The 13,113-nt window shown below is 38.0% G+C and overlaps 1 protein-coding gene across 3 annotated transcripts in view; it reads right to left on the bottom strand.

Moving 5' to 3' along the window:
* NLK (nemo like kinase) overlaps positions 1-12,662 on the bottom strand; it is a 131,027-nt gene extending 118,365 nt beyond the window's left edge. For 2 of the 3 annotated variants that reach the window (XR_001518064.2, XM_006924989.3), the window contains exon 1: positions 11,016-12,661. Coding sequence is in view for 1 of the 3 variants with exons in the window: in XM_006924989.3 (XP_006925051.2) it covers positions 11,016-11,473 (458 nt within the window). In the remaining 2 variants the exon portion in view is untranslated. Of the gene's footprint in view, positions 1-11,015 lie in introns of all 3 variants that reach the window. The other variant, XR_003043914.1, reaches the window with a different exon arrangement.
* Between the last annotated feature and the right edge of the window lie 451 nt (positions 12,663-13,113).

Raw genomic sequence — 13,113 nt, 5'->3', positions numbered from 1 at the left:
ACTGATTTTCATTTCTTCTAAGAACGAGCGTCTAATTTAAGAGAGAAAAAAGTCAAAGTATAAAAACTAGTTATTTAAAAAATGTGCCCACTTAGACAAGCTGATATGTGTCGGTAACTAGATCTTCAGTATCTACATCAGTTAAAACACCACAGTGTCCCTATTTTAACCTGCTGAGGTAAGTCAGTGATTTATATGCAGATACTGATATCAACTGCTTGAAGTAAACAATATCTGTGGCCTATATATTTCCTTACCTGTCACAAGGCATTTAGATTTGAACTCCAGCTACCTCAACCTAGGTGTTTATGTTATGAAACTATGTAATGTAATAGCTATGGGGACTCAAATAACCCTTTTTTGCAAGTGAACCAAAAGACTCACTTTTAAAGACCTGCAGTCAGCTAGTTTCCAGTAAGCATAATATCTCACAGTGTAGTCTAGGGAACACCAAGCAGCTGCCCTTTTTATACACACAGTTGTGGCTTGATATACAGAGTGACGATTTCAACCACTTCCAAACACTAATGTTTTAGACTTTGAAATCTATTTCTTAGGGATTTGTGCTATTTATAGAAATAATCATTACCCTTTGGGAAACAATGGCTCATTTACTGAAAATGAGTTTAACAAAGGAATTATTTGCTACTGAAAAATACAGAGCAGTGAATTGGGTGACACAAATACAGCATCATCAGCTCATGTGACTGTATTAGGGTAATTTACTTTAAAAAAACTACAGTAATTTAAAATTTAGCTTCAACAATATAATATCCTCAATCATGTCTTCTGTCACAAAATTGTGAAACCAGATCTTAGGTTATTTTGAAAATGTCCCTTAACTCCCAACCTGAGAGATAAATACCACAAAAGCAGAATGAAATATTTCCATTTTGCCTGAAGCCTAGTTTTGACTGGTATATGTTTAATTTACACATATGATTCACACTGAATTTTGTTTTAAGTATTAAGAGAATAAATAGCATTCCAAAAGTCACAAGCTTGAAAACTTCCAGTTCCTTCTCTAGCTGGAGAGCTTACAAAACTTATTACATGGAACAATGAGTTGATGCAGTGACGATAAACTTCTAAACATTTTAAGTCTAAATTTAATCAAAATGCAATTTCAGCAAATTCTGTAGAAATAGCCTCAAAGCAGAAAAGGCAAAAGTCACAAAATGTTAACCTAGAAGGATGGTTTATGGGTATATCACTGTACAATTATTTCAAATTTTCTGAGGTTTAAGATTTTTCAAAAAATAAAAGGGGGAGGGGCGCAAGATCCTCAAAGCAGATACACAACACAATTATATGTACCATGAAAAGACTGAGTTGTTTTCCACCAAAAACCTTGTACCTTGTGACATTAAAATTTTCCAGAAACCTTAGAGTTACTAGCACACAAAAAGCAACCAAGAGAGTATTCTAAATATTCTATATATTTTTAGATGTATTATTCCTGGTTTCATTATAGAGTTTTTGTTTTGTGTTTTGCTTTTATAAGAACACTTCCTCCAGTTTCAATGGGCATTAAGTTGGACAGGTATTACTGGTAAAGCAGCAAAAGAGAAAAGGTTCTGGCTCAGCTTCTAACCAGCTGTGTGACCTTGAACAAATCTCTTAGCTTCTCTGAGTCTCAATTTTCCCATTTACAAAAGGAGGCAGTTATACTAGATGCATTCTAAAGTATCTTCCAACTCTGTAATTCCTTTAAGACAGAGTTCTAGGCTTTTGAGAATGAAAAAAATACCGCTCAAAAAAAAAAAAAAAGGCTAAAATCTACCTTTGTAATGTTAGTTAAACAGAATACTAAATTGCATATGTACAACGTAATCATGATCCCAACTCTAATAATATTACAAACACATATACATCCTAGATAAAAAAAAATTGGGAAAAAAAATTACACCAAATGCTATTAGTGGCTATCTCTGAGTTGTAGGTTACAGCTTTTCTGTATTTTTCAAATTTAAAACATATTATTACTTTGATAATGGAGTGGGGAGAGGGAGTTAAAGAAAAAACCCTCCTATCATGTGCTAAAGGAAATTTTACATTTGGAATGTTTTCTAGAATTTGAATGAATTTTTCAAACAGTTGGAGTTAATCAGAAAAAAATCTCTGGTATAATCACATATCTGATACCTGTCAACAGCTGCTTACAAAAGCTGGTTATCTGCTTTAAAATTAGTAAGCTTTAACAAGGTGCTATATTTTTTCACTCATACTAAAGATTATAATGATCACGGCTAACATTTACAGTTCTAATACTTTACATATATATTGACTCAGTTAACCCTCACAATAACTCTATGAAAGATATACTATTACTATCCCTATTTTACACACGACAACAATAAGGTACACAGGGTTAAATAATTTGCTGGAGCTAATAAGCAGTCAAGATTTAAATGCAGCCAATCTGTCATCAGAGTACAGGCTCTTAACTACTAAACCATATTATACTTTGTACTTAAAATCTTGTTCTCTTCAGGTCATTCTTTAATGCTTTTGCCCTCAAAGTTCTTCTAAACTACTTTTCTTGAAATTAAAAATAAATGCATAAGTACTAGGATAAAAAGACTGGCCAAACTTTTAACTTGCTGGCTTAAAATTATGATTAATGTCTAAGTCATTACTTCAAAGTTACAGGAAGTATAATTTAATCTCCATACATATAACTAGGTAAGTAATATAATATCTGAGGAATTAAATAGGATTAATTACTAAGTTTAATATTGGAATGTTTTAATAAAGGAAGGTACTTTATTGATCGATATTATTTGTTCTCACAAATCTTCTGGGGAAAAAAGCCCCCAAACCAACTGTTGTACCTTTCCAAAGTTTCTATTTCAGTGAAAAGATATTTTAAACTGTGTTGCAATTAATTTGTTCAGGTTTTAAAAGAATATGCATCAATATTTATTTTGAACATTGGCTTTAGGACACACCCAGTTAACTTTACAATAATCCTAATTACTATAACATGCAAAACCTGTGAAAAGGAATGCAGAGGAAGCCAACCAATTAAACATTATTGAAGGTTCTCACCTAATTCTTAGGTAATTCAAACTCAAACCAAGCATGCATACATGCTTTTTCCTGCACAGTACCCACATTACCTGCCAATTTTTATGGCTTCTGGATTACTTTTAATAAAGCTCAATTTTCCCCACATCTGTATTACTAATTTTCTAGCCTGTCAAAGTAAATATAGAAATCAATAGTTTCCTTTTCAAAAATTAAAGAGAGGAAAGTGGAGAAGTGGGGGGAGGGAGGGAGAACTGCACCAAGCTGCCTGTTAACTTAGATGTGCAATGAGACAATCACCCGATAATTACACCCTTTGGGTACTTCTGTACTGGTAAGATAATAAAGTGAAATAAAGTCACCTGGTTTATTTTAATTTACTTACACATTTGCAAATCTGCAGCTCTGTGCCATGGTACATTAAGAAAATTAGCATGTAAGAAAAATCACCTGCTTATGTAAATTGAGGATGGTTTTTATCCAAGCAGAGAAAAAAAAATAGCTGCAATCTGGGTCAAATGACTAATTTTTTATCTATTTGTTCAAGTGTCTCTCTTCACCTTTTCTCTGTAGCTCAGAGCATGAATTTTAGGTCAAGGAATGGATAAACAAAAGTTTCTGTGTTGTCCATTCCCCTGCAAGGAGTTCGCTGCCTGACACTACTGAGCTCTATACTACTTAAATTGAAAACAAGACTGATAACTTTAACTAGATAACAAAACCACAACACCAAGAAAGAAATCAGTGGGGGATAGCTGATCTAACTGGGAAGGAAAGCAAACATGGCAAGGATCAGGTACCAATTTCACCTTCTGCTACTTTAGGTAAACAGAGCTTCAGGAAAGAAAGGAAAATACTCCAAATACTTCAGGGCAGACAAGACAATATCACTACAGAAAACATTATTCCTGTTTGCTCTATAAACACACCCAGTCAAGCTCTTCTGAGCCTAAGTTAGATGAATGCGTTCATGGTCATTAATGGCTGCCTTCTCAGCATACATTGAGTAATTCATCCCTCCCATTTAGAACTGACTCCATCTCCAGGTGCAAGTACCACTGGTATCTCAACTCTTCAGCAGGGCACTCCGAACTCTTTAGGATCGAGCTCTAGCTTGCATCTCCAGCCTTATCTCCTATCACCTTCTGCATTACACTTTGTATTTCAACAACTCCAGCTTCCTGCATATAGACTCTGAATTCACCTAGAATGCCCTTCTCCATTAGTTGACTCCATTCTTTAAACTCAGTTTAGGTATTATTTCTTCTAGGAAGCATCCATATCTTCCACAGAAATCCCTCTTCTGTGTTCCCATAATATCCAGGGAATATCTTTATTGCTGCATTTATGGCAATAAATTATAATTATCTACTTACAAATCTCTCTCCCCCAATAGATCATAATCGCCTTTAAATCCCTATAATCCAGCACTGTGCCTCGGAAATAAATGAGTACCATAATTGAGTACTATAAGAACAAATAAAAATAATATACCTTTAAGTTTTTACTTACTGGTTTCAAGTTTTAACTTTCCATCAAGACTCCAAAAGGACAGGGATGTGTTATTATTTTTCATACTGTTTACTTAACTGTTTGCTCCTTCAGGACAATATCATGACTTAAACATCTCTATATCCCGATACCAAGAACAGTACAGATAATAGCAGAAGCTTGATAGAGGTTTGCAAAATTATTTATAGAATTAAATATACTCATTAGTGTCTATGATCGTGCTGGTCCACAGCAGGTTGACAATAAAAATACACTGACTGGTGAGTTCCAACAACGTCAAAACCTTCTACTGTCTGATAGCAGAAATGATTCAATTAGCCAAATTAATTCAAACACAGATGTGAAACTGGTTTTAGGTAAAGAGCACCAATCATGATCAATGGCAGACATCCCTGTACACACTCCCTCTAGTCACAGCTTTGCAATTAACCATTAAAGTTCAGCTCAGTATAGTCTCCCTAGAAGTCATCTTTTCATAATGCCAGAGTGCCAGAATTTTTTCTGATGTCTCTTGGCTAGGTACCTTAAAACTACAAACTCGGTCTATGATGACTTGTCACATGCTTATTGACAGTATTACAACAGTTGCCTCAGGCACTCTGTTACCCCGAAGCAACAACAGGATCAAACTGACAAGCAATATTATGTTAGGAAATCACTGTTGATCTACATTAGATGACCCAATCAACAAATAATTCACTGGAGTATTATGGATGCACAGGGAATTATATGTAAAACCCAAATATAATTTTATAACGAAAGAGCTTCTACCCAATGGCTTCTGTTTGGCTGGATGGCAAATGGAAGTTTCTCTGGTTTTGACAATTTCCATCAAAGATATCAAATGAGCATATTAAGGATACAGTATATAAACAGTAAATTCTTAAACTGCTAAGACATCAACAACTCTAATAAAAACCACCAAGAATAGCCACTCAATTTTACAATGTAGAAAGTCATTGAAAACTCTAATGCTCCAAGTTGTGAAGATAATGAAATATTCCAGTACTCTATTAGAGTGCTATGCCCTTTTATATCCAGGAATAGCATTACTACCATCGTCTGTTTTAAGGATAAAACCCCAGAACTTAGATTCAAACATACTCAGTTAATCCATTTTGCAAATATTCTTCTAGCATAACATATGAAAGAGAACTCTATCTGCCCCATTTCTTTTTCAAGACATGCACCAGTGGTACTAAGTGATGGCTAAAAAAGTTGCATGTAATTTTGAGGGATATTGTTGTTTTAGCTTGTTTGAAAAGACAATTCTTTCTGAAAATTTTTTTAATCAAAAATATTTGTATTTTTTTCTTCAAAGCTGATATTCAATAATATAACGTGAAATTTATCTGTAAGAATAAAACAAGTTTCTTCTGTTGTGGTTTACTTTTGGTTTTTGAATATAATTTGAGTAATCTTGTCAGGTGCCTAAGCACAAAATGACCTCTAATGTTACAGGCTACGGAATTTCCATCACCAAGAAACCAGCTCCATATAGTTAGATTACGTTACTTATATTCTCTAACTCTTTGCTTTCTCTACTTTATGACCATGAACCTGCAGTTTCTAAAAGTACATTTGTAGTTAAAATTAACAATATAGGTTTCCACATTTCTAGTTTCACACGAATGCTTTGTTATGTCTAGAAGAGCAATAGTTTCCTTTTTTATGGTGCAGGCTCTGCTTCTTCAAAGCTCTTTTCACAAAGCAGACCTCCCCCCGCCCCACCCCTGCCCCCAAAGAATCCAGCTGTGGCTGTTAATCTCGGCCAATAGAGAAACTTCTCAATACTACAGATTCTTAACCTGTAAAACACTGTTAATAACAGAATACACTTTATTATACTACTGTTTCTGATCCAACTAACTTCAGGATTTTCCCCAAACATATCCCAAAAGCAGTCCCAATTTTTCTAAATTATAGTTTGCTATTTGAGGAGTAAGAGGATCAGAGAAAAAAATCAGAAAAAAAATGCCTCTAATTTTCACAAGATGAGCAAGTTAGACAATCTTTGCCATGCATAAGAATTTACACTGAATAATTTTTCATTAAATTGCACATATTTCCCCACCTCACTGGGATCTTGCTTAGCAATTCACACTTTTTCATCCAAACACAAGTAAAATGAATTTCCAGTAAAGCTGAACTTTGACAATAAGGATGTCCTTCATTTGTTACATTCTGAGAAGAAAAAATTAATTTCCTTCCCAGTATGTAAATCCATAGTTCTTTCTAAAACAGTGCAAATGATCTGACTAGAACACCTACCAAGTCCATACAAACATGTATATGATACATTTTTATGTGTTTGTTTTTTAATTAATTGAGGCAATAGGACATAATACTTTCTCCCTGATGCTAAATTCAACCTTCCTTATCTCCCTGGCATATAGCACAACTAAGTGGACACTCTATGATATTTGAAGTCATGCCTCCTAAAATAGTCTGCATGTTGATTTCACCTAGTAAATCTGACCATATATGAAACCACTTCTATGCACATTAATCAACCATTTGATTTTTCTACCAATAATAAGTACAATAAAACAGCTAACCTGTATTGCATGCTTACTGTGTGCTAGACTGTGTACTCATTGGTTTACAAGGATTACCTCATTTAATCCTCACACCAATCCTATGAGATAGGTGCTATTATTATTCTCATTTTAAAGATGAGGAATAAAAAGGTTAAAAATTTATCAAGATCACACCTCTAGTAACTAAGCATCATTATAGTGATGCTTAAGTTTTGAAAGATTTAAATAAAGCCTGCTGAAGGTATTGGAATAAAATTAAAAGTTCTCCAACTTTACTTGGAGTACAAAGGCACCAGACCAAATGAACTCCAGGATCTTTATCTTTCAATTAATCATATTTGTAAAAAACCAAAACACTAATTTTATAAAGTGGAAACTTTACCCAGACTCACTTTTACATTCTGAGAAGAAAAAATTAATTTCCTTTCCAGTATGTAAATCCATAATACTTTCTAAAACAGTGTAAATGATCTGACTAGAACACCTACCAAGTCCATACAAACATGTATATGATACATTTATGTACATACATAAAATATGTACCATTAATTCGATCTATGATATTTCAGATGGTCAATGCCAAAACTGCCTGGGTGTAGCAGTCTTCGAACCTCTCTCACGTGGTAAACTTCCTCCAGTTCTTAAAAGTAAACACCTAAGATCCTGAAGCCTTATACTGTAATACTCTGTCCCAGAGTTGTCAGATCTTTAAGCACAACATACTCACTGTCCACTGGCGAAGATGAACTACAGACAAAACACTATTTATAATATCCTCACCCAATGGCTAAGGTCTCTGTTTGTGAGTTGTTTTGTGTTTTGGTTTTGCATTATGAAAATGACCATATGGCCATTTAGAAGCCTTGATATCTGATAAAGAAGGTCAAATTATATATATCATGCTTTGATAACTCATGAACAATATTCTATCATTTGCAATGAATGTATCTCAGGCTACCACATGATCATATTACCAGGTAAACTGGAACCCTTACTGAGATAAAATACAGCAGACAGTTGTTAATGAAACCTTAATTGAACTGTCAAAGCACCATCTTTACCAGCAAGCCAATAGGTAATTCACTACTTTTACACAACTGTCCAATAGTGATGTTATTCCAGTAGTTAAATTCAGCAGAGAGAGACATCAAGCCCAGCAGACTAAATTGTTCAGTGATAAATTTGAATGGTAAAATGCTTTATCATTTCTACAAATATCTTCCCTTGTCTACATAGAGGAACAACGATATCCCTCAAAATTACATGCAATGTTTTTAGCCATCAGTTAGTACCACTGGGTGCTTGTCCAGAAAACGACATGAGAGCAGATATAAAGTTTCCTTTCCTATGATATGTCAGAAGAAAAATACTTGCAAAATGCATTAAGTATATTTAAATCTAAGTGACTCTTATAATGCCCAGCAGGCATACAGTGCTTTGAATCTAATGATGTATTATTGGGAAATTATTTTTATGTTCCATTTAAATCATTTTAGAAAACAGTTATTTCTACCAGGTGCTTTCTAAATTAAAAAGAAAATTTCTGGTTGAGTTGGTCAAAAGGTAAAAAACATCACTAATATCTTTAGTTTGGGTTTCAGAATGCAAGTGCAATTCACTGTGGTTTGGTGTTCAAATCTCTAGTTTTAATAATCTTACTCAGTTCATATAGCAGTTAAATTCCAAATACAATAAGCAATTCAGACAGCAAGTCATCAATATGTAAATATAAAAATAGAAAAGTATTTGCATACTAAAACACACACCTGGAACTCTTCTCTCTTTTTCATACCAAATTGTATTTCACCTGTAATAGCTGATAAAAATGCTCAATGCAGCTAACTAGAAAAACCTGGCTAAAGGACAAAGAAGGACCTGACCAGATCAAGTAACCAAGCAGCAAGGATGCCACAGCACTGTGTTAAGTACTGGAAAGAAAAAGCAGTACTCTCGTAGACCACAGTCTACTAGAATGGAGACATTTACAGTCCTTACCCTCAGGGAGCTTACAAATGTGGTCAGCAAGAGAGGCAAACTCAAAACAACTGGTGTACTACAAGAGAAGATGGTGCATAGGAGGTACTTCGAGTATATGGAACAAACTCCATAGGTGGTAGAAGGGGTCAATCAATGAAAGAATCTAGAATGAATTCAAATCAAACGCATTCAGATTTTCATATATCAGTAATTCAGAACATCCACTACCAGAATGTTCACTGTAGATGTTTCAGCACTCCAGTTCTCCACCTCCCTCTTTAAAAAAAAGAAAAAGTTTTCTCTTAACACAAAGTTTAAGTTAAAACTTCCACAAGTCACATCATCATTTGAAAAAAAATGTAAGTAACACCTTTAGAGTATAGTCAAGAATGCTGCAACCCATTTCCCTGTCAATATTTCTAGTTCTAAAAAAGCAAAGAGGCAAAGCACTTAAATGAAGGAGCATCCAGGTCTAAGAAAATCCACTCAAATTCTCAATAAATCAGTGACAAAATTTAAAGCAAGGAACAACCTTTTTCCTGTCAACGCTCACCCAACTCCCCTTAGCCACCCCCAAGCTTTGAAACCCTCAGGGTCAGGCAAGGAATGGAAGTTCACCAGTGTAAACGCTAAGGACAGGATATGGAAGGGAAGAGAGGAAGGCAGGAACAAGCAGGTCCCTGAGCGGAGCAACTGAAGATGCATCATTGCTGGCTATACTTTCCCACCAAGAACTTCACACATCTTGGAGAAGGGAGCACTATAGCAGCAACCTCCTGGAAGAACTAGCCTAGATTATAAAATCTGAAATGTATACCAAGATGGCCATATATAATGCAAAAGTAATACTTATCTATTATAACCTGAAAAACAATGACAAATGGAGATATTTACCAGACTAGTTCCAAAGAATTCATTCATTTTCCTGTGGTGATGGGGGCTTTTCTAGACATTAACAGGAAATCCATTTTTGAATGCACTCAAAACATCAATTCATCTACCCACACCAGAATACTTAATCCTTTGTGAAAAAAACTCAGTTCACTCTAGTTTTGATGGGAATAGAATCCTACAATGATAAATACATCTTATTATACACTACTAATCTTCCTAGGAAGGGAAACTAGACAAAATGTTGCATTTAATGTTGCCCTTAGACTTTAAAAATTTTGTAACACTAGCAAAAGTAGAATCATTTCAAATGTTTAAAAAGTATACTTCCTACTTCAGCAACCAACCAAGGGATAGCAGCAACTTAAGAGACACTAAATGATACTAAAACATTACACCGAATGTGGGCCACTGCATAGCTACAGACTACTGACCTCATTTGTGGTACTCATGTGTGATGCTATATTTAATACATTCTTTTCAAAAGGCTAAAGCTACATACTTCCCAATTATAACTTTATGGTTTAAAATAAACCACTCAAGAAATGACTTAATTGGTTCAACTATGAACCCTATCTTCTTTCACAAATTAAGGACTGAAAAGACAGAAGGGATAGCACAATAGTTATGCAAAGTATATCTCAATGACAAGAAGATTAAAAAGAATCAAGTTTGGGTCAGTTGTGACATTTGCTGCAAGTGGGCAACTGATGCCAACTAAAACATAAGAGATGACTAAGATCTTGTAGGAATAAGTGTTTCTTTCACACATTTATCTATCCTATAGTCAGTGGTTTGCTTAGGTTCTAGACCAAAAAGTTTAGTAGACAGCAAACTTATGTGTGTTACTCAGAGGATTCTCCACCAAAATTTGTCAGGACTCAAAAGCCTAAGCCTACATAGCCAATGTATTAGGCCTCTTTATCATGTAAGTAAGGGTGTCGTCCCACAGTTGAGTGGAGAAGCTTTCCCCACTTTGGTCAACATGGAGAAAACCATGAGATGACTCGCCCAATCACAACCATGAGAAGAAACCAGAAGTTGTGTTTTGCTTTTGATACTCACCAGACAACACCAAAGGCTCCATATCCAATAGGTCTATCTGGCTCAATATCCAGCTGCTGTTGTGGATGATGCGAGTGCTGATGATGGTGCGCCTTAACTGTAGCAGCTGCGGCAGCCTGTACCTGAGCTGGGGCTGCTGCAGCTGGTCCAGGAGCCTGACCCGGTGCCGGTGATGGGAAATATGGCTGTTGTTGCCCAGGGTTTAACATGGCTGCAGCTGCGGCCGCTGCTGCGGCTGCCGCAGCTGCCGAAGAGGTATGCTGCTGTACAGGGTGTACGGCAGCAGCCGACCCGGGATGAAGATGGTGTTGAGGGTGGTGGTGGTGGTGAAGGTGAGGAGGAGGGAGGTGTGGAAGGTGGTGGTGATGGTGGTGGTGGTGACCTGCTGCTGCTGCAGATGTACCGCCATTGTAAGCCGCCATCATTTTTGCGTTGGCTCTTGCGCCACAAAGAGACATTCAAAAAAAAATGCTCTTTGATTGGAAAGCAAACTAGGTCAAGCTGTCATTTGGCCATTTAAAAATGAAGAAAAACCACTCACTCCACCTCCAAAAACATGGAGCGTAACTGGCTTTATGTCTTCATCAGTCAATCCAAACAAGTTAGAGGATCTTGGTGTTTAAATTTGGGGTGTGCGTGTGTGGAAGGGTGTGGGTTGCCAAAAAAATAAAACGAAAAAGAAAAAGGAAAAGGAAAAAGGGACCCCTTCCCCCCAGGTTTCCTGCCACAAGTGATTACTAAAACTCCATCCTTAATTTGGGGGAGGTTCCAACTTTGAATGTGGGAATAAAGGCCAAACCTCCCGACCCCCTGAACTCCAGACACGAAAAGGATCAGGTAACACACCACCCTTGGAATCTTGTAAGAGGGTTGACTCATCTACCCCTTCCATTCCCACATCCTTTTCTAAACACTACCACCTCCTCAAAAATACAATTTAAAAAAATTCCAACCAACCCAAATTAAAAAGATGGGGGGAAATTTTCTGGGAAACCGGCTCCCCCCACTCGAACTCTCAGGCCTCCCTACATCTCCCCCTACTCCTGCTCAGGTTGACCTGATTGGAAGTGGGGGGGAGGGGGGGCGGTTGAGTACTAAACTTTCCCGAACAGAAAAGAGCCAGGGAAGGAGGCAGGAGCGACAGAGCGAGCAGAGGAGGAGACAGGGCAGGACAGAGAGGAGAAAGAGAACCAGGGCAAAGTGAAGGTAAGGAGGTACAGGGAGGAATGAAAGAGAGGTGGGCAGCACTCGGACGGTCAGACAGAGGGAACCGCCCTGGGATGAGGTTAGGATCCCGGGGCCAAAAAATAGCAGCCCCGGGAGGAGGGCGGGGTGCAGTCGGAACCGGGCTGACTCCTACCCCCGCCGCCGGCTGCTTCTGCTAGAAGGGTTGGGGGGGAGAGCGGGTGGGTCCCCCCTGCACGACGGCCCCCGCAGGGCTCAAGGCTGCTCCGTCTCCCCCCCTCCCCCCCACCCAGCTTCCGTCCTCGCGGCCGCTTTCTCCTCAGTCGCTGCAGCCGCTTTCTCTTCAGCCGCCGCCTCCTCAGGCGCCGGTGCCGCCGCGGCCGGACTCACCTCCCCTAGCAAAGCCGGATAGAGCGGAGCCAGCGGCGGACACGCGCAACCAGCCGCCGAGGCCCCGCCCCCGCCTCACACTAACCGGCTGCCCTAGCCAATCCACGCCCACCTGTCTGCATCCGCCTCCAATCCTGTACCGGGAGCTTCAGACAGGCGCACTGTTCGGCCAGTGGCGACAAGGTGTGGGTCTCTTGGGGAAATCCCGCCCCTGATCCGGGATGGGCAGACAAAAAGACCAATCAAAAGGCAGAGTTTGGCCTGACCGACAAGGCTAAAAGCAAATTAAAAACCAAAGATCTCCGTGACATTTTCTTTCGCCCCTCTCCTCTTTTCTTTTTCTTCTTTTATTTTTTTGGCAGGAGCAGGAAGCTGCGTGGTAATCCCGCCTGCAAGAGCTGGAAGAGAGGGTGGAATGAAAGAACCAATCATGAGCCGGAAGCCTAGACCAGAGCAACCAATCCTTGGCTTGAAGATGAAATGGGCTGGGATTGTGGCTAGATAGACACTTGGTTTGACAAAT

The sequence above is a fragment of the Pteropus alecto genome, unplaced genomic scaffold, assembly GCF_000325575.1.
Source record: "Pteropus alecto unplaced genomic scaffold, ASM32557v1 scaffold98, whole genome shotgun sequence".
Taxonomy (NCBI): Eukaryota; Metazoa; Chordata; class Mammalia; order Chiroptera; family Pteropodidae; genus Pteropus; species Pteropus alecto.
Note: the sequence above shows the minus strand (reverse complement) of the source record. Positions and strands in the feature narration are given on the sequence as shown.